The 22,379-nt window shown below is 38.2% G+C and overlaps 1 protein-coding gene across 5 annotated transcripts in view; it reads right to left on the reverse strand.

The window, feature by feature from the left end:
• CNKSR2 (connector enhancer of kinase suppressor of Ras 2) overlaps nucleotides 1-22,379 on the reverse strand; it is a 284,336-nt gene that overhangs the window by 27,428 nt on the left and 234,529 nt on the right. For all 5 annotated transcript variants that reach the window (XM_044235204.1, XM_044235203.1, XM_044235202.1 and 2 more), the window contains 2 exons: nucleotides 19,770-19,870; nucleotides 16,908-17,454 (listed from right to left, as the gene is read on the reverse strand). In XM_044235204.1, coding sequence (XP_044091139.1) covers nucleotides 16,908-17,454; nucleotides 19,770-19,870 — 648 coding nt within the window. The remainder of the gene's footprint in view (nucleotides 1-16,907; nucleotides 17,455-19,769; nucleotides 19,871-22,379) is intronic.

A 22,379-nucleotide genomic window follows, 5' to 3' on the forward strand; every position in this document is an offset into this window, starting at 1 on the left:
TTTTTCTAACCCTATTGCTTATATTCTCCCACACCAATACATCTTCTACACTGCCATGAGAGTGACCTTGCTGAAACTTACATCTGATTATATCATCTTCCTAATGAGATCTCCATAGGCTCTCCATCATGGTTTTTTTTTTTTTTTTTTTTTTTTTTTTTTGGATGCAATCCAAATTTCTGGTATGGAATACCAGGGCCTTAATATTCTAGTTTTAGCATAAATTTTTGTCTCTCTAAATCATTTTTTTCCATTTCTGCCCTTGCTGATGCCACTTTTTTTTTTTTTTAACCACATAGCATGCACCCCCCTCTCCCTTTTTCCTCTTGGTGTAATTTTACTTATCCAGCTCAAATTTCACAGCCTATGTGAAACATTGCCTTATTTTACAGGGTAGAAATAATTAAGACCTTTAAAGTGCTTTTGTGGAACTTAGCTTGTTTACCTTTTAAAATACTTAACATGCTATACTGTTACATTTGGATGTTTTTTCTCTCCCACTAGATGATAAATATTGATTATGTGATTTTTAAAAAATATCTTTATTTTTCCATCACTTAGTAGAGTGTGTACTCAGAACACTGTGGCTGTTCCATAAATATTACTTGAATTGAATTAAATTACTAAAATGCATTTTAATTTAATATCTTAGAATACGAGATGTAAGCTGAACACTGAATAAAGAGCTCTACTGAACAATTGGGCAAGGTGTTTTACCTCACTAGATTTTCAATTTTAGTAAGAAGATCTACATCAAATCTTTGATGTGAACTATGTGGCAGAGCAGAGAACCTTAGGAAGATAGGTCACTGAGGTCAAAGAACACTATTTATGGCACTGTTAGGTCAAGAAAGAATGATCTAGACCTTATATGAAGTGATAGTCTAGCCACTGCTAAAGGGTATTTTCTTTGAATGACCTAGATTGTCAGGTTATTCATATGTCATCCTATTAGAAGTAAATGAGGTGAGTCAGAATCTTACTAAGACTGAAGGTGAGTTTTTAATTGTAAATATAGCTATAACTATACTTTCTAAAAGTCCTCTGTTGATAGAGGCTGATTAGAAGGAACTACTGCAAAAGAAAAAAACATCTTATCACCTTGCTATACTGAGGAGGTATTGGAGGGGGTTGTAGCCAAAGTGCTTGATATGGGTTTACTACTACATCTAAAATTTAGTCTTTAAGATTTTGAATGGCTAGGTTTCTGAACCAGAGGGATCAGAAAAAATAGATACTATTAAGACATAGCCATTAGTAACTATTTCACCATTTAAAAATGCCATATTACATACCTATTCATCTTGGCATTCCCATAAAATATTGAGAATTTAATAGAAAAAGAGCAGCCAAAATTTACCCAAAGATCTCAGTGATTTACCCATTCATTCATTCCTTTTTAACTTTTAGAATATAACATACTTTTATTCTAATAATCTTTGAAAGCTGGATTGAGATCACCTTCATTCTAAATGAACATTCCCCAATCACTAAAAATATCTTATTTCTTGTATCATTGGCTCAATTAAGTGGTTTTTCTAAAGATTCAGTCACTCATTAGAGATGGTGATAACATAGGAATTAGTATTGTACCTTTCTCAAACCTAACGGCTTATATCACTCAAGCTTTCATTTAATTGGTCAGTAACTCCTTGAATTATGAACTATTGGAGGAAATATACAAGCATGTCAGATACAGACAACCTCTGATTTTAAAAATTGAGCAATGGATAGAATAAAAGCTTGGTTAGGTAAATAAATAAATCATAAATAAACATAATAAAATAAACATAAATAAATCATTAGTACGTCATAATTCTACTTAATTTGGAAACCAATGGAACAAGTCATGATTGGAAACTCAAGGGCATCCTAGTTCTTTTTATATCAGAAAAAGACTCCAGATTGCTCCCATTCTTTAGCCATAAGAATTATAATTTTATAGGCACAATACTCATCATTTTAACTCTGCTAAAAATTGCAAATATAATAAAGTGTTCTGGAATTTTTAGTCATTGGTCAGATATATACTGTGTTAAAAACATCTGATTTATGACTGCTTTTATGATTCACCTTTGGGATGTTAACCAAGCCCTGTTTAGTAGGTTTTCGATGACTGTCAAGTAAAACAAACTGCATTATGTCTTCTTTCCTTCGTTTTCTTTCTCTTTTAAACTTAAGACACACAGTGAAATAGAACAGCTCTGCATTTTGTGAAAGTAGTTTAACTGTCTTAAAACTCCTGCTTTGTTGTCAATCATCTCAATATACTAAGAAGATATTTCTAAATATCAGTAATGCATAGAACTTCTTTACACATTTCATAAATTGAACACTATGATTTGATATCCCCAGTGGAAATATTACTGATGTTTAAACAGTGGGGCACTCGTGTAATTTGGCTCCTTCATTATCACTGTTGGGGCGTGTTTATTAAACTCTAAAAACCTGAAAGTTACTAATAAATGCACTGCTCAATTTAATAGGTGGAATTGCTAAATTTTGGCTAGAATTATAGAGGAAAAGTTATTCCATTCTCTTTTTCATTCTCCATATTACAATTTATAAGAAACCAATTCTTGGAACCTATGTCTATACCTATGGTATAAACAGTTCTTTTGTAAGCTATAAATCCCTAAAATAGTTGTATTTAGTCTTGGTTCCATAACAATGAAGAACAGGCTATAAACCTTGTTTAGTATACACATGATCAATGAACTATAAGCATGTAATTTTTGAAGGGCTAAATCTAGTTCTTCTATTTTTACTATCAGTTATGTTAATTATTCAGTTGGGAGATACCACTCTAGCTTTGTGTAAAAATTTCAAGGAACATGGACAATGGGACAACATTACTTTTCATTAAATCACATGCTATAAACTCTTACCATGTATTCTCTAAAAACCGTAACAAAGAGATCACCTTCAAGAAATAACCTTGTCCTTTATACACAGGCAGCACATATCTAGCACTGGACCACTACAGCAAGTAATCTAATAAACAGAAATATTCAAATATCACCCATTAATCTTTTTACAGCATAGCCTGATAGTGTCGTTTTTTGCTACCAACACTTTACTGTTTTATAAAAAGGGCTTAACATGAAGAGGTGTGAATGTAACTTGTTTCTATAATTTGAAGCTATAGGGGATGTGAGTTGGGTTACAATGTAGAAATGACAATTCTTAGGAAAGACTGAATTCAGTTGACCAAGAAATATGGTTGATCAGGGATAGTACTCTGGTCTAAAACAGTAAGTTAGTAGAAATCTCTGTTATTCTGATTTCTTTACTCTTACTAACTTTTGTAGACAGCCAAGGTCTGTATGATTCTAATACTCTATGTTGAGACATTCAGGTATAAGTTGAGGAAGGTAACAACAAAGGATTAAAAATTCTGCAAAGGTTGTAATGAGGTCACCTGATTTTTATATCTACTTTACCCCTTATTTGCAGAATACAAGCTGTGGGTCAGTATGAAACTTTCTGAAGAGGAAAAAACAAATGATATTATGTAAGCTCTAATGTTTTTGCTTGTCACCAATATACTAACTATAAGAGGAATACATTAAAATGAGATGAATACACATAAGTAATTGCTACATGCATAAAACCCTGATTATTTCATGAATCAAAAATATAAAGACATGAGTAAAATGTATTTGGGATCTAACACTGAACCACAGGGAAGAACTAAGCGGTACTTGAGACATGCAGGGGACTAGAAGAAGACCTAGAATTTTGTTTTTTTTTTCTTTTTTTAAAAATATTTTTTTTATTTATTTGAGGGGGGGAGGGAGGAGAAGAGAGAGAGTGAGTGAGAGAGAGAGAGAGAGAGAGAGGATGAGCAGGGGCAGAGGGAGAGGGAGAAACACACTCCCCACTGAGCAGGGCTTGATCCCAGGACCCTGATATCATGACCTGAGCTGAAGACAGACACTTAAGCAACTGACCACCCAGGGGTCCCTTGCTTCTGTTTTTCTAGTGGTGAGGAGAGAAAACACATACTATTTCCTAGATGATAACAAATATTATTTTAAAACTTTAAAACATAAGACAAAAATGAGTTTTCAATGGTCTGTAGTTTAAAAAATGAAATTCCAGCAATACAAATGTAAACTGTTCCAATAAGAGAGGGAAAGGAGTTGCATCTGAAGTCAAGGTAGTTACAAGGAGATTCCTTAGAAAAAACTACAGATGGAGGATCTCTATAAAAGAGGGAAGAGGAGGCTACTAGAAATGAAAAAACAGAAAATACTGATTCCTTATAAGAGTGTAAGGAAGACAAATGTTCAGCTGAGGCTTCTGAAAAAACTGGAGACAGAGTTTTAAAAAAGTAAGAAAAAATAAATGAAACAAGAAAGTAGAAACATCTGGCTTCAAACATATTTTATGCTTTTCCTACATGGGAAAAAGTCTCCGTACTAGGAAATTTAAAAAAAGAAGTGCTTTTCAAGGTAAGAGACTACTAAGACCCACTTTGTGGTCTCTTTGAACCAGCAGAAAAATTTTAGGAACTGAACAAACTTTTTGGAAATTACCTCAGGGCCATTCTCAGAATCCCTCAAAATTTATTGCTTAAAGAGGGTTCTCCTATCCGAGAAACCAAACCCAGCATGGATTCTACAGAGAACAAAATGATAGATCTGATATAGATACATGGAAACATTTTAGAATATTGTATGATTGGGAGGAGTTTCATTTTTAAATTTCAATGGAAGGACCAATGTGGATTCAACACAAATGGAGCATTTTAAACTCGCTTTTCCTTTCTGGACAGTATCTCTAGTTTGGGAGACAAGAGGAAAGCCAAGGGCAGTGAGCGTGTTCTGTATATGATGAAATTTCACATGATATCCTTATGAATAAAGTACTGTAATAGTTCCAGTGCACTTGGCGTGGGGACACTAAAAAGAAACAAGGCATACAGAAGAAGGTCATCAGGACACTGAATTATCTAGGATTTGTCATAAAGTTAAGGTGGTTATATACACTCAGTTCTGAGATGAAACAACACAAAATATCTTAGATAATAAAATTCCACTGTATAGTTTTGGACATGTACAATGTACAGGGCACTGTGGTGAGAGCAAAAGCAATGCCGTTATGCTGAAGAGATCCATGAAACTTTAGAGATTGAAGAAACCATCAGGTTCAAGTGTCCTAATTAGCTTGGGAAGCCCTGACTGGTAGCTGGTTACTCAGCCCACTCTTAAACACTGAGTAATGGGGAGCCCACCAACCTGACAAGACCACTTATTCCATTCATGGGCAAGGGCAACCATTGGAACATTTCTTCCTCATATCAATCAAAAAGCTCCTCTGTACCTTGTACCTACTATGCCTTCTGAAACTTCAAAGACTGTCTTAGCCCTTTTCCACATGTCAGCCATTTACATACTTGATCTGTAGTTCTCTAAGTTGTGATGTCAAGATCCGTGAGTGGAAAATTTGGAGAAAGTCAGCTTTCAGTATCAATACAAGGGAGAATTTTTCATTATGGCTGTCCAACATGAGTTGCCCTGCCTGGGGGCAGTAAGCTCTGAGTGCCTGAAATATCCAAGCAGAGTCTCAATAACAACTTTTCAAGTGTATAAAGAGTATTTCTGTATGAAGTGGGAAGATGAATATTTCAAAGTCTAAGTTCTATGTTGAGATGGCTAGTTTTTCTGCATATTTACATATAGCATGGCACACGTCATATGCCTTCTCTAGTAAAACAAACAAACAAACCAATTTATCTATTAAATGAATTCTTTACCTTAACATAAAGCATTTATTTTTTATTTTTTTTTTAAAGATTTTATTTATTTATTTCACAGACAGAAATAGGCAGAGAGGCAGGCAGAGAGAGAGGAGGAAGCAGGCTCCCTGCTGAGCAGAGAGCCCGATGCGGGACTCGATCCCAGGACCCTGAGATCATGACCTGAGCCGAAGGCAGCGGCTTAACCCACTGAGCCACCCAGGCGCCCAACATAAAGCATTTAAAATGAGTTCTATAGTATTAACCACAGAGACACTATTCGCAGTAGCACATACCCAGAAAATGTCCACAAAGTTGTTACAAATTTAAAGAAGCATTCAAAGTAAAGCCGAACTTTTCACTTAATTATTCAGCAAAGATCTTCAGCATTTGTACAGAATTATCTTTGGAATGGTAAACATCTTTCCCACCTCCAGTGCCGGGGCATAACTCCTTCCAATTATGTTACTAAAAGAGTCTTAGAACCCAGGATGCTAAATCAAGAGATGGCTGCCCAGCAAATACATACGGTGTAAGTCGACAATAGAGTACAAAGTGAGGGGTGGGGCTTACTGTCAGAGTTGGCAGAAGGGTTGTGTTAAAGCCACAGTGATTCCAGGCGGCCCTCCTCCCTGTTCTTTTTAGAAAAGGCATGAAACCCCCCCCACCCCGTGTATTGGCATTGTTAAAGAACAAGGAGAAAACAGCAGAGATGCTCAAGGTAAAAGGTATAAAATTTAAGTTCAGTGATATCAAGTTATAGGCTATTTTCTCTCACCAAGAATCCTAAAGTGAATGACTGTTTTAGAATTTCCATTTTCTAACTTCCAGAATAGACTCTAAATTAGGCCAACAAAAACCACAACAATAATTAAAGGGAAAAAATTGTAGCTAAGGAAGCCAATAAAGTCGTGGATGAGAAAATTTGGAGGTCTTAAATGAATAGATCTTAGGCATGAAGTGAAAATATTCTATGAATGATTTACTAAAAAAGAAATAGCACAATAAAAATATCACATTCAAAACCGTGGGAGATTAGGGGTTATAAATGTGGAAGAAAGTGAAAAACGGTTTAAAATGCTAAGGTTCAAGTTTCCCTAAAATAGAGAATCGAAATACATTATGATTTTCTGTATTTGTCACTCTGCTAACACTGGTAGGTTTTTCTGATAATTCAACTCCATGTTAGTTGTGCTGTAAAATTAAGAAGCATCTTCTCAGTCATGAAAGGAATATTAATCTATGGTCAGTATATTACTATGCCAGTAGAGTATTAGGGCCACTATCATATTAGGGCCACTATCATATTATACTGACCACAGATCAGTATTCCTTTGATGACTGAGAAGATGCTTCCTAGGTGCATAGTAAAAATCAGTGAGGATTGCTGGACATCTGATTTGTGTTTGTCAGTATAGTTGGGCAACTGGAATGCAAGTGTCCCAACCATAATGTCTAAGGAATGAGCCAAAGATGAAACCGCTTTAGAAGTGATCTTATCTGATTCCAAGCAGTTTTATTAATTCTGCGTAAGTGATAAGTACCTTAACATGAACACAGAATATATGCCATCTCTCAAAGAATAATTTTTATAAGTTATTATTTGGTTACCTGGGAAAGTGACCGGTACAAGACAATAAAGATGCTACAAACTTTTAATTGTTTATTCTGTTTCATGTTATCAGAAAGACCTTTCTTATTTCTCGAAGACAATGCACTAATTTTTGTTGTAAGTAGACATATGAAGAGCTATGGAAGATATACTCTTAATAAACTATCTGGTATGTAGTAAACAAACAATAAATGTCAAATAAGTGAATAGGAATAAATCAACACATGCTTAGAACTAAAGAGACTACATATTGCTACAGCAAACCAAAAGAACAAGATGGAGGCTTAGTTTACATTTTAGTAAGCTAAATCTAGATAATGAAATGTTAGGGGATCAATGACTAAGAAAGTTAAAGAATTTGTAGCTCTGAACTGAATTCATGAGTTTACTAACTGTCATTCTTTTTTAAAAAAAGATTTTATTTATTTATTTGTCAGAGAGAGAGAAAGAGTGAGCAAGCTCAAACAGGGGGAGCAGCAGGCAGAGGGAGAAGCAGGCTCCCCGCAGAGCTGGGAGCCCGATGTGGACTCGATCCCAGGACCCTGGGATTATTACCTGAGCGGAAGGCAGACACTTAACCGACTGAGCCACCCATGTATCCCAATAACTGTCATTCTTATTTTCAAGTATTGTACAACTTCAGTGAAATAACTCAAAGCTGATTTCATTGGCATACTTTGTGCTTGTAATAGAAACACATGCATATGAAATTGTCATATTACATTCCTGAGGTAAGAACCTTCTAGAAGTTATCAAGCATGAGGTTTAAATATTAAAATACTTTTTTATGACCAACTTCTGTATTTAAAATATATAGTAATAGGCACTTTCCCCCTTACTGAATGGCATAATAAGAATATTTTTCCATTAAAGGAAAAGTTTCAGAGTATAACAGATAGAGCTATGGAAGACCAACTATAAGCACTAAGATAAGATGTGCCTATGGCCCAATATAAGAAAGGCCAGAAGGGAGGTGGTGAGAACACTGGGAAAAATAGGAAGATGATTTAGTAGAAGGGTTATATAGTATTTTAATATTTCATAAGTATTTCAATATTTTATAAGTATTTTCTAACTTAAAACCAGAAGCTATAGGTAAATTCTGACCACCAGGTACAGTGGTTCTGAAGCCCATCTCTTGAGTTCTAAATTCTAGTTTTCAGAGGCTAGACTTGCTATGCTTTTTACCTAGCTGTCTCTGGCTTAGTGTTTTCAGCAGTGTTTTGGGGTCAGATGACATTACTGGAAGACCTCCCTTAAGAAGGCCGGGCCAAGGTCTTATGGCACCAAGACATTAGGCAGGTTGGCCACGAGCTTCTGATACATGAGGATGGGGATGTGTATCAGAGCGTGTAAGTGTGCACATACAGCTATTCTCATTTCTTCTCACATGTCTCCTCCCATCGTTTTTGAAAAGGTCAACAAGTAACTGCTGGATTTTCTAGGGGGTCATGCTGGGATGGGGCCAGGTCTGAGGCGGCATAGAAGTTTTGTCACAAGACTGTTGCTTCTATTATAAACTATGGTCATTATCAAAAGAGTTTCTGAGGAAAAATTACCTGAGTGACAGGAAAAAGATACAGAAAGAAAACAAATTCATAAAAGAATGAATTTTTAAAACCTTAACTTTGAACAAAGGTTACCTCTGGAGAGTGAGGAGAGTGGGCTGTTTTTTTATTTTTACCATTGTTTTATTTACTTAGCAATAAACAAGTTATTGCTTTTCAATTAAAAGAATAAATGAAAAACATTGGGAAACTGAGAAACTTCCAAGCTACGTTTTTTGGTGCAATCCCGTTATGTCTTTATCTACCATCTTGCAGTAGTTGGTAAGCATAGGAGGGAGATGATATCATGCAAACTGAAGAAAGGGAAGCTTTTGGGGTCTTCAGGTTTCTCTGGCAAGGGTGGCCAAGGTAAAGGGCATTGAACTTAGGACATATTCTCATAAAACAAGCTAGAAATTATTCTACTTGAGAACCTGACAATATGACATTACTGACCTGAAAAAAAGCAGTTTGCTTTCCTGATGCATGAAACTAGTAGCAAGCGAAACTGTAAATCCTAGCTTGTCTTACCTACACTGGCAAGGGACCGTCATTCTTTTTTTTTTTTTTTTTAATCTTTTTTTTTTCAATTTATTTATTTTTAGAAAAACAGTATTCATTATTTTTTCACCACACCCAGTGCTCCATGCAATCCGTGCCCTCTATAATACCCACCACCTGGTACCCCAACCTCCCACCCCCCCTGCCACTTCAAACCCCTCAGATTGTTTTTCAGAGTCCATAGTCTCTCGTGGTTCACCTCCCCTTCCAATTTACCCAAATTCCCCACTCCTCTCTAACGCCCCTTGTCCTCCATGCTATTTGTATGGGACCGTCATTCTTTTATGTGAACTTCAGTTCTCATCTGCCCACATCCTCTGCTGGTGTGACACTGTAGCATTGAAAATTCATTATTTTGTCATTTAAATCTGGCTCCCTGGCTTAGTAACATTGGTGAGATTGTTTTTCTGGCGAATGCAGGCCTATTGGCTATTCACTCAAGTACAAGTTGCAGTAGCCACTATTTTACAAAGGAAACAGGACGAAACTAGGTGGCTTCATCCACCCAGGGAGCCTTGGCAGACAGTAGATTTTGGGAGGAAAACAACTGCCCAGGGGTGCTGGAAGATCTGGTTTCCAACCACAAACTGGTTCTCTCACATGTCCTATTCTTGTGGCCTTCATCTTTGAAATGGGATTAAATTGGGAGGGTAGGGTTTCAGTAGTAGAGAAGGTTACTCTCAGTGAGCCATAACACGAAGAGCAGTAATTCTAGTTATTCACACCCCAGCTTTGTGGTGTCCAGCGTGAAGAGGCTATGCCGGCCATGCAGTACTGGCCTTCTCTTTACAAAATACCCAACATGAAGGATTCTGCAATGGTTTTATTCCTGTTTTATGTCACACAATGGATAAAACATTAACTTCAGTGAATCATATTACTATTATGTAATAAAATGGGAAAAAAGTGGTGACATAAGGGGTTAGCTATTATTTATTCATTCACTTTACTCATTCATTCATTCATCCAATAGTGTCTGGACTACTAGGGGCCATATATCATTTTAGACACCAGGTGTACAAAACAGGAATAAAATCTCTGCTCTTCAGAAACTTATATTCTGGTGGGTGGAGATGGAAAATAAATCAGTGAATAATATTTGATATTATACTCAGAGTGATAAGGTTGTGAAGATTATAAAAGAGGGGGCAATATTTCAGAGAATGAATGGTGGCGGTTATGGTGGCGAGGGGGTCCTCTGGGTCAGACTGGGTTGTCAGAGTAGAACCCTCTGAGGGGAAAATATGTGTACTGAGACCCGCAATGGCATCTATAAACTCATATTTCAGTAAATAGATATACAGTTATTGTTATTTAGAATACAAGTTTTCTTTTGGGTTCCCAAATGTCCAAAGTCAAAAAGGAAAGGAATAGTGAGTGATAAGAATGTAAAGTGAGGGACAGTTCTATTTTAGCTCCTGGGATGTGGCTAATGTATTATGTTGAAATGTACAAAATCGCTGATATTTCATCATTTTGATCCCCCAAAACAGCAATTCATATGGCTCAACTCAATAGCTGGAACTGAACAAAGTCAGGGCACGCAGTCAGGTAAATGTTATTTACTGAGGTTTTCCAGGATTAATTCACTATTTAAGTAATATAATTGCCCTTATTGCCTAAATCCAAATATGCATAAAATCTATATAAATTACACAATTATAAAAAAATTTATTTCAAGACTTACAGTGTGTCAGATATGGAAACTAAGTGCTTTCTGCCGTTGCCTCATTTGATCCGTATAAAACCTCGGGTACTGCTACTACATGATGTACACATGAAGAAGGTGTGAAATAACTTGATCCATCATACCACTTACAAGTGGTAGAGTGACAAAGCAAGGATTTTAACTGAGAAATATATTCAGAGACTGTATTCTAAGTTCCGATCACTTAGTATTTATAGGAAAATATGCTTATTCATTTCAAAAGTCAACAATAATTCCATCTAACTTGCTGTATTTTCAGGTTTACATAATATGTATCCCCTTTTAGATATGAAACCTTTCGTTAGTGCCAAGACTTAAATGATGTGATGTGATCTGGGGTATATGTTTGCATACACACACACACTCACACACACACACATTAAAAGACTGCCACCCTGCTTGAACAAATTTGTTTGCAGATGTAACATACGTAACAGTGGAGAGGCTCATATGGATAGTAATGACAAGCAGCTTGGTACATTTTTTTCTTTATGACCTTAAAAACAAATCAAGGTTAGTCTCAACTACTCATAGTTATTTCATTTCCTTGCTCTTGGGGTATATGATGCAACTCTGGCCAATGCAATAGGGAGCTAAGTCTGCTGGAAGGATCTAGGAAAAATTTTCCTTGATCTTACAAAGAGGACTAAAGTTAGGGTGCCCTACATGCTGGTCTTTGGCTCTCGGGATGCTGTCTTATAAGAAGTGATGCCTAGAGCTATTGGCATTACAGAAAATTAACTGAGAGGCCTGACATGGTAGAGCCACAAAATTCACTCCAGATCAACCCACGTCTCAACTTCTCGATTATAATAAATCTTCCTCATCATTTAAGTCAACAGCTGAGTGAGGTGTCATTACAAATCCAAACTATAACCAGTATCAGCATTGTAGTTAGACTCTATATCTAATCTTCAAGAAAATATGGTACTAAGAGAATATTTGTTTAATACTTTCTAGATTTTTCTGTGTTCTTTATATATACTTGTTACATAACAAGCCAAGCATAATGCCCTTAAACTTCATAGAAGTGCCGTATTTAGGGTTCTCTGCTATTTTTTCCTCTGATTTTAACACGTCTTTTTATTCATATTCCTCATATAGCTTTTCCTGAACTGTAACTGAAGATATTAGTGGTGATTATGCCCTTCTAAATTCTTTGTGTATAATTGATCTCAACAATCAATAAAACAGTAAAATGTGCTGTAACACTTTTATTTTCAACTTGCTTCTCTTTTCCTTTTATGCAGTTTCATACTCTAGGAATATCTTCTCCTTGCCCACATACTTTGTACCTGGATGTTCTTAAAAATAAAAATTTATAGCTTTTAGAGACTCTTCAGGAAATTACTCTAGGACCCTTAAAATGATTGAAGAGGATTAATCTATCTTCTTCTGCCCTGTATTGGTAGTCATTATCCATCCTCTCTGCCTCAATAATTCAAGATATTAGGCCATTGAGCTTCATATTTTACATGCTCTTAACTTACCAATGCTGTACAAAGGAGGTTTAGATTAAAAAAATTGCTTAAAAATACATTTCTTAGAAAACCCCACTTGGAAGCATTAGTCAATTATCTCAGCCAGGTAACCTAATGTGCATTGTAGCTACAAGCTGACAGATTTTATCCGCCCTTCACCTCTGGATAAAACAAAAATAAAACCCAAAACACCTGGGGTTTTGCTTTAGATTTCTTTCTTTTTTTTTAAAAATGACTTTATTTATTAATTTGAGAGAGAGAGAGAGAGAGAGAGAGCATGAGAGGAGAGAGATCAGCAGGAGAAGCAGACTCCCTGCTGAGCAGGGAGCCTGATGTGGGACTCGATCCCAGGACTCCAGGACCATGACCTGAGCTGAAGGCAGTCACTTAACCAACTGAGCCACTCAGGCGCCCTTGCTTTAGATTTCTAAGAGCAAGCTAATAAATGTGTAGATTAAGTGAGAATACTGGTAGTTTATCTCTAAGACAATGAAAAAGAGCACATTATAACTTCATCAAGTACATGGAAGCACCGAGAATGTACGGCTAGTAAAGAGGGAAATCAGCAGGATTAAAAGGATAAAGCTTTTGAAAAGCCTCATCTAAACTGTCCAGTGTACTAGACAGTTTAAGAAAAGAGCCATTCCAAGTAGACTTCAAACTGCATTAACCAAAACAGTATTTCAGTGTTGTGGCAGATGATTTCTGAACGAAGTATATTTTTATATTTTGTCCAACTTTTATGATTTATATTCCATGGAGGTTGCATAGGCAGACATAATTTATTATTTAATTTAACTGAGGTATTAGAAGGCCCACATCTCAGTAAGCTTTGAAACTGCTAATTGGGATAATAGGAAATTACTTGTCTTCTCCCAAATGCCAGTGAAGTAGGTCAGGATAATTAATATGCAAGCTGAATTTCAGTCAAAGGAAAACAAGACAGGTCTCATCTGTGTACTTTTAATATCATCCATTTTACACCAAGATGAGTTCAGCCTGTGCAAAATCATAGTATAATTCAGTTAAATGATTGAATTTCAAAATAAGAGAAAACATAGTCCAACCATGAGAACACAGATTGAAGACTGTCCTAAGGGAGGCTGAATTTATACCTCATAAGAAGGGAAACTGAAAAAAAAAATCTAAGTCACTGATTTAGGTACATCTTGCTTTTTAGACTGCTTTGTAAACTTGTGAGCACTATATAATAAACATCATACTATGTAAAGTTAAAGTAAACATAAATGGTAAGACAGGAGTTTGGTTAATGACATAGTTCTTCATCTGTAAAGCAGAAGACAGGCTATATTTTCACATTTTATTCTATTACTCCTGCCCACTTGCCTGACGCTTCCTACTTTTAATTTCTTGGTAAACTGAGAAAAAATATTTGGACCTAGAGACACAAAACTTATTTCCCCGGCAGGTCTGTACTGGATTACTGCAAGTTCACTTCAGTAGGTCAAACTAAATGCTGGCCTCGAGCAGGCCGGTTTATAGTAACACACCACTGAGGGGCCTCAACTATAACAAGCACAGATGCCGGCAAAGCTGTCAGAGGAGAGCGAGTGCTCTCAGGTCTGATGGCGTGGCCACAGCTTCTTTCGTGCCTATAATTTGGGCTCTTCTAATAGAACACCCAGTAGCTCAATTTGGATAAGAAGCCTGGAATACTTGCTCCTAATGGCCGACCCGGGGCAGTCACGAACACGACACCCCTTAACTAGGCCTTAAAAATTATTTTGAAAGCACTGATTGTAAAACTGATGTTTCTCAAATTGTGTGTTCATCGAGTCGAACATCCCTAAATGTCAAAACAGTAATGCAGAAAGTCGATCGTTAGGAAGGCAAACATACATTCCGTTAAGTAAAAAACATCTACTAGGCGACCATGAAACGCACTGCTCTGCTGAGAATGGTCTGAAGAACACTGACACACAAGCAGCAAGATCTGGGGGGAAATGTCCAGAAAGAAATGGGGTCCTGAACGACAGCGCATAGCCACCTCTAGTGAAGCAGAGCCGACTGAAATAGCATTAGCTGCCACACGACATTGAATTAAAAAGCAAAATGTGCAGTACTAGATTCATGCACACACTTCCTACGGTTGTTTGGCCTTATCTCCATTATTCCACGGAAAAAGAGCCCCTGAAAGAGATGGATAATACTGGATAACTCCCCACTTGACTCATTTGGGAAACTGAAGGAAAAAATCCACCAACTTAGGAGTGCATCTATATGGTAGAAATGTATCCAATCAACAAACAGCCAAAAAGAGACACTGGAAGAGCAAACTTGAAAGCCATCTAACTAAGTATGCTCTGTGGGCCCAGGTTTGTCTTTCAGGCCCGAGGATATGGCTTCTCCTCTCCAGTACTCCCTCACTCGTGGCCAGGAGGAACTGGGGAGTAAGTGGCTTAAGCGAAAAAGATAGCATCAATGACTTCCACCTGCGGCCATGAGATGTTTTCTGAACAGAATTCTCTAGTCCAGAGGGCTGTGCAAATGTCAACACAATTTATTTTAAAATAGAGATAAAGTATTCTCCCTGCTCTGTTTGTATAATACTGAACAAACCTCACATAGTTAGAGCCACCGTGCAGCACCTGGATGACTGTCGAAACGCAGTTTCTAACTCAGCTTTAAATTTTAGCAAACAAGGTACTAATTTCGGTAAACATCGTACTGGTAAAAATGTATTATCATCCTTGCCAGAAGTCCTACAGAGGCCTAACGTGGCTCCTAGGTATTTCTTCCACCAGACTCTTCCATAATCTCTGATAAATGTGAATGCTGGGAAGCCATGACAGGTAACAGATGGTAATTACCATTTCCTGCACCAATAGTATACCTTTTGTAATGCTCCTTGTGGAGAATATGGCTAAAATATATTTCACGTGGAAACTGCATTAACATATGGATTTTATTACAAGAGACTCATATTTTGAGGGTAGAAGATATAATTTAATTCCCGTTAAATAATGCAATAAAGATCCATCCCATAAAAGGAGGTCTACTGTATTTTCTTGTTAATCATCTCCAAAGTGAACCTCATTTTAAATAAGCCAAACTTAACACGGGGATGAGGCTCCTGAACTGCTGGTCCTCTGTGAGCTCTGAGCTGTTTTCCAGTCACGATGAAGAACTTACAGTACTATATCCCACAGTCAAACTCGTTTTCTCACAAAACAGGCTGGTGGATATATTCTGCTTGTATCCTTTAAAAAGAGAAATCTAATGCCCTAGTGGGACCAGACCAGCAACTGTGGTTTCACCAACATTGGCTTGGGACATCTGCACTAACTGGCCCAAACTTCGTTTTTGAACAAAGACATGCAAACAGTTTTATACTACCCCTTTAACACTATTGTTTTTTGGGGGGGGTAATTTTATATTCAGGACTTATAACCAAACCTAGATTTTCTTTCTAAGTAAAATAACTGAGTTTTAGCCTTTCCCTTAAAAATAAGCTGGGTTTCTGGCCTGTTGTAGCACATTAATTAGAAACAGATGCTTGGTAAGGGATGTTGGGTAAAGAACTTGATAATTAGCAAACATAGTCTTAATGCCAACAAGTCAGAGGATTTACTTAATTGGCTTTGTCTCTCTTAAGAGTTGATTCACATAAATTGAGTTTTGCAATCAATATACATACCAAGAAAGTAAATAAATGCTTTTGGGAAACTGGTTTTTTCAACTATTTGGACTTGACAGAAGTGCTGTTTGAAATTTCTTCTTGGAAAACCCTTCTGAATTTCTCCTTTAAATCTTTTAATGGTGGAAAAGGAAGTTGAGTGTGTGTGTGCGCACGCACGTGTGTCTGTGTGTCAGTTACGTATTCAACCAAGGTTCTGCTAACACCCTGTATGAAGCATTTAGTTTCTTAACCCAAACTCAGGGGACAATGACTGTGGACCAAAGGGATGATGCATGCGAGGGAGAAGAAAGTGGGTAAGAGGAGGAATGAAGAGGAAAAGAAACGATTATCATCAGCCTTAAAAGGCAAATGGGTAACTGGGGAAAACCATTTGCTCTAGCTTTGGGTGTCCTGGGATATAGGTTTCGTTATCCATCTTTTGTCCCCCACATTACTCAAGGTCTGAAAGTAAAACACCAAGGGCTACCTAACTTCCTGTGCAGCAAGACCATTATTTTAAGAAAAAAGGGAAACAAGATTCTATTTTCTTAAAATAAGCAGTTTGAAAAGGTTAGGAATCTGTGTACACAGGCTAAGCATCTCCAACATACTTACTTTTGTCTCCTATGTTTTCCCCTGCTGCCTCCCCTTCCTCCTCCTCCTCCTCCTCCTCTTCCTCCACTTCTGTGGGCTGTACGTCATCCTGCGGGTCACAGGCACTAACCGGCGCGTTCAGACAGCAGTGGTTGAACCCGCTATCTCGAGGCAGAGTAAAACTTCGAGGCTTGCCCCCATTTCCATTTAACACTTGCATTCTCTCGCTCTCCGCCAGGGGGTACGGCCCATAGTGATCCTGTAGGTGGCACTTCTGAGTTGGAAGAGTGGACTGCCGCCTGTGCTCCGGGGAGATGGCCGCAGAGTCAGAGAAGACAGAATCCTCCAGGGGTAGAGTCTGAAGATAGTGTAATCCTGAGCTTGTCAGGGGCGTCTCGATTAAATCCTGCCAGGAGCGGCGCTGACTGGCTGTCTTGCGAATGGGGGACACCGCACTGCTCCCGGTCACTTCCTGGCGAAACTCCTCATGGGAGGACTGTGACTGAGAGGTCTCTGTGGAAGACAGCCGGCTGTGTTTTGCTTCCACGTAAGGACTGGCACAGCTCATCTGTGGAAAGGAGCCTCTGGTCAGTCTCCATAGCAATAACGGACCACCTCTGTCAGCAAGGCACAAGTTAGATTTCCACCGGCTAACATTTACCAGTCAAGGTAATGACAAGTCAAGTTCACAGACATCTCAAAGTTGGGCCCCGGCTGATCTTTTAAGGGACTGAGATGTGCAGCGTTCAAATGCAGCTCCACCAGACTCTCATGAAAAATGTGACATATTAACATGCAAAATTTTACAGGGAAGCATAAGAAAATCTGAATGTTTACGTAAGAAATATTCAGCAGCAACAACAACAAAAATGGGAAGTTTTAAAAATCTCTATCATTTGAAACTGTGAACAATTGTTGCCAAATTCATATTTCTGGATTTTATGGAGTTTGGAGAGAGACTTTGGGATGTGAAAACAAGATGCCTATAATCAGACAGAACCCCTCCTCTTCCTCACAGCTGAATGTCTCCTCCTATGGGCGCCAAGGAAACTCTTTCTTAGGGTCTGCTCAATTTGTGGCACTTTGTAAAGAGTTAAAAATATAGGCAGGATGAGATTATACCCTGATGGGGTTAGCATTTGCCTTGAGCAAGGGCACCTCAGGGTACATAAACATAAAAGAAAAATGGGATATTTTATTCCCAGAATTTCAGGTTTGGGAACATAACCATATAGCATCGAGTGAATGCTGTAAAGGACTTGCAGGCGCCCCCACTGGGGACAAGGCTCACTCTAGCTCTGGCAGCTAACAGATCAGCCCGGCTCCTTTCTGGCAGAAGGAGCCAGCTTTATCAAATGTGGGCACGGCACATGGGGCTGCAGCTGTGGTCAGGACAAGCCTGGCTGAGGCGAAAGTTCATACTGCTCCTCGGGCTAAAGGAGAAGTTAAGTGGCATCTTCTGGGGGCAGTTTATCTTCCCACATGTTAATAACATAAATAGTTTCTTTCTTGAAATCGCCATGCTGCTGTGATTAAAGAGCTGGTCACGAAGCTGCAGCTTCCCTTTCTTCCTCTTTTAGAAATATTTTAAAGGCATTATTCAGGCCCTGATGTTTTAGGGGAAGAGGGAAAATATGATATAAAATATATCTTGTCACTGAGTTTGTGCATCTCATTTCTATCGCTCATCCTTGCATTCTATTGCACTCAGTGAACTGATGCATTAAATAAATGTGTATACATACAGGAAAAATTCTTAGGTAATAGACTCTGTCATCCAAAGTTGTTGTTAAAAATGTGGCTTCCCTTTTAGTTATTGGTCAAAAAAGTGTCCATTTGTTTCTCTCAGAAATATTTATTACGCACTTAGTAAATAAGTGTCAGTGCTGTGCTACACCACAGGGATGTGTAGATCAATCCAACAGGGTCCCTGTTCACGGAAGGTCCATAGTCTAGCCCAGTGAGCTCTTTGTAGTCCCAGATATACTGATTTAATGTCTGCATCTGCATTTCTAAAATGTTCCAGAGGTGATTCTTATGCACAGCCAAGGTTGAGAAGTGGCCTCAAATTATGTCACCATCTTGTGTAGTGCCTTTCTTATTTAAAATCCTCTAGAGTAACAGGGAGGTATAATTAGGTTGACTGCTGTTGTCACCTAAATTCAGCTTCCATTTCCTGTGTGGAAGACTCAGTCCCAAGATAGGCAGAACTGACTCTTATGATGCCGTAACCATGCAATATATTGTCGAAACTGGGACACTACTGAGATGTTCTTAATACTTCTGCTGGGAAATGTGCATAAAGTGGGATAGTCCGAAGAAAACCAGGACAGTTGTTTACCCCATTAAAAGATTAAAGTACAGTCTATACGCAGAATAATGTACACAGGTTTAAGGAGTTTGGAGTACCATATAACACATACATTAAGCTAGACCCCATGACTATCTAAAAAGCTGTATGTTAAAACACGTGTTCAATACAGATGTAATATTAATTTTTATGAGTTTTTTCTGAAGGACACAGGAATGAACTTTATTAGTGTGGAAACACATAAGGTCCATTTACATACCTTTGTCTAAGGAAATATTTTTGTTGCTGATATTTCCATGAAGGCTACTCTGACACAAGTAGGATTTTATTTTAATAAACCTGGGCAGATATTTATGATGCCTGCAATCTGTGGTGACTATTTCTCCTGATTAAACTGTCTTTGCATACTTAAATATTTTTTCCCCTTATTGCTTTTAGACTCCCTGTTTTCCTTCCTCTTAAGAATCCAGAGGTCTGACATGCAATTCACCACATAACTGTTTTTTAACAAACGAAGGGATATCATCAAAGAATCTAATGCCAAATTACATACATGTCTGCTGGCAACTTACAGAGGGAGGCCGCGGGTATGTATCGTAGGGGGGTGGAGGGCTGTCCTGTTTGGGCGTTGATGGAGTATCTGCCTCTTCCTTGTCACTCTCACTCCAGTAATCTGTAAATTCACACACATAGATACAATAACATTCTATTAAATGTTTCTAGCCATATTTTCAGGAACATACACTACCAGCTAACACAAGGAAATTTAAATTCCACTCCTACATTCTGCTCCCCAGCACCTCCTACTCCAGGCCCACCGACATTTATTTTCAGCTGGGTTTTGAGGAAGAAGGAGGAAGGAAGAGTACAATCACCTAATTCCCACCTTTAAAGCAAGCAATTATACACAGCTACAATTTTAAGGAGTTAAGAAAAAGACATTGCATAAGCCAGATCGGGTTTAGGGTGCTTTAGATTTCAGGCCAAATTATCCTGAACCTTTAATTAATGAATAACACATAATGCCTCTGAAAGGTGTATCATTTTACCCTAAAAAGGAAAGCAATGTATCTGTAGATCTGTAAAGATCTACAGATATAAAGAGCTCCAAAAATAATGTTCTCAGTTCTCTGTTCTGGCTTCAATTCACTGGTTATCTAACAATCGCTGTTTTCCGAGTCATGCTGACATGAATCTCTGTAACACCACACTCCCACCTCTACTTGAAAACACATGGCAAATTCTGATTCTTGCCAAATGCAAAAGGGCAAATTTGCTGATGTGGGCCGTAAGTTCCAAACTTCCAGAACTACTTAAAAGGGTAGAAAATGTAAGCCGCTAGTTTTGGCAGACCTCAGACAAGAGGGAAGGGAAAAAACCCCGAGAGATGAATCAGCTAAGTAAAATACAGCACAAAGGCCAATAATCAAAACCTGTTCCACTAATACCTTAACCACTCTTAACTCTGGGTTAATTCTTTACAAGAGTTACAAGGAAAAACCTGTAAGCATTACCCATATGAATCTCAGATGATAAAAGAGGAGAAAAATTATTAAAACATATGTTCCTTATTTTTATGAAAATCCAAATCACAAAAGAGCCATCATAAGGCCTAAATGATATTCAGATTTAGGTGAAAAATCATGACATGTCGGGCGCCTGGGTGGCTCAGTGGGTTAAGCCGCTGCCTTCGGCTCAGGTCATGATCTCAGGGTCCTGGGATCGAGTCCCGCATCGGGCTCTCTGCTCAGCGGGGAGCCTGCTTCCCTCTCTCTCTGCCTGCCTCTCCGTCTACTTGTGATTTCTCTCTGTCAAATAAATAAATAAAATCTTTAAAAAAAAATCATGACATGTCTTTTTACAGGAACCCCTCTCCACCCAGGAAATCCTATACTGTAATACTTATATAAATTTTCCTTGTGGTGTTTATTAATAAGTATAACTAACATTTATTGAGTGCTTACTATATATGCTGAATAGAAATTAGTAGAGCTGGGATTTGAACTAAGAAATCGCTTTGCCCTAAACCTTGAAGAGACTCTTTTGTATGACATAGGTGGGAGAATTTAATTTGGCATATATTCATGATGCTTTTTTTTAAGATTTTTTTTTATTTCTTTATTCGACACCCAGAGAGATCACAAGTACGCAGAGAGGCAGGCAAAGAGAGAGGAGGAAGCAGGCTCCCCGCTGAGCAGAGAGCCTGATGCCAGGCTCGATCCCAGGACCCTGAGATCATGACCTGAGCCAGAGGCAGAGGCTTTAATCCACTGAAGCACCCAGGCACCCCATGATGCTTTTTTTAAAAAAAATTTAAAGTTTTTTTCAGCAGGCAGAGGGAGAAGCAGGCTCTCCGCTGGGTAGGGGACCCGATACAGGACTCGATCCCAGGACTCTGGGATCCTGACCTGAGCTGGAGGCAGACACTTTACCAAATGAGCCACCTAGGTGCCCCTATTCATGATGCTTTAAGCCCCCTCCTCCTTCTGCTTTATTACTCTGGCTCTCAAGAACAGCAATTCTTTAACAATGGAGAGAGATTATTATATTCAGGCCTCAAAATTCTAAAACTTTGAAAATGCTACTCCTACTTTAATTATTCCCTTTGACTAAAAGGTAAGCATAAACTAGTTAATCTAAATTTGTATCTCGTATTTACAATGGACCATGCTGGTGACAGCCAGTATACTAACCTTCCCCTCAAATACGAATTGATGTAGTTGCCCAGAGGTGTACCCAACAAACAATGGTGGGAAAAGCATGAACTATGTAGTTGGGTAGATGCAGGTTCAATTCCTGGCTATACCACTTACCATCTCAGTGCTCTTGTCATGGTTACTAAACCCGAGTCTATTTCGACATCTGTAAAAGGGGGCTAATAATAAGCGCCTTTCAGAGTTGTGTGTATGTGTGTGTGTATGTGTGCGGTGGGGGATATAAGGTAATACAGGCAATATAGATTCAAGTGCTTTGCACCTCGGTAGCACTCGATAAGTATTAGGACCCCTGATCTTCTTGGGTGATTTTGTAGGTAGCGTTCTCGGACAGTCTGACCCACATCACATCGGAGATAAATGCCTTGTTTTTATCTTCTTGGATATTGGTTTTTTTTTTCTTGTAGCAATTGCAGCAGTGAAAAGTGAATTCTGAAACTCTGGGATCTGGGTTAGGTAGTTCTGTGG

This window comes from Neovison vison, chromosome X, assembly GCF_020171115.1.
Source record: "Neovison vison isolate M4711 chromosome X, ASM_NN_V1, whole genome shotgun sequence".
Classification (NCBI taxonomy): Eukaryota; Metazoa; Chordata; class Mammalia; order Carnivora; family Mustelidae; genus Neogale; species Neogale vison.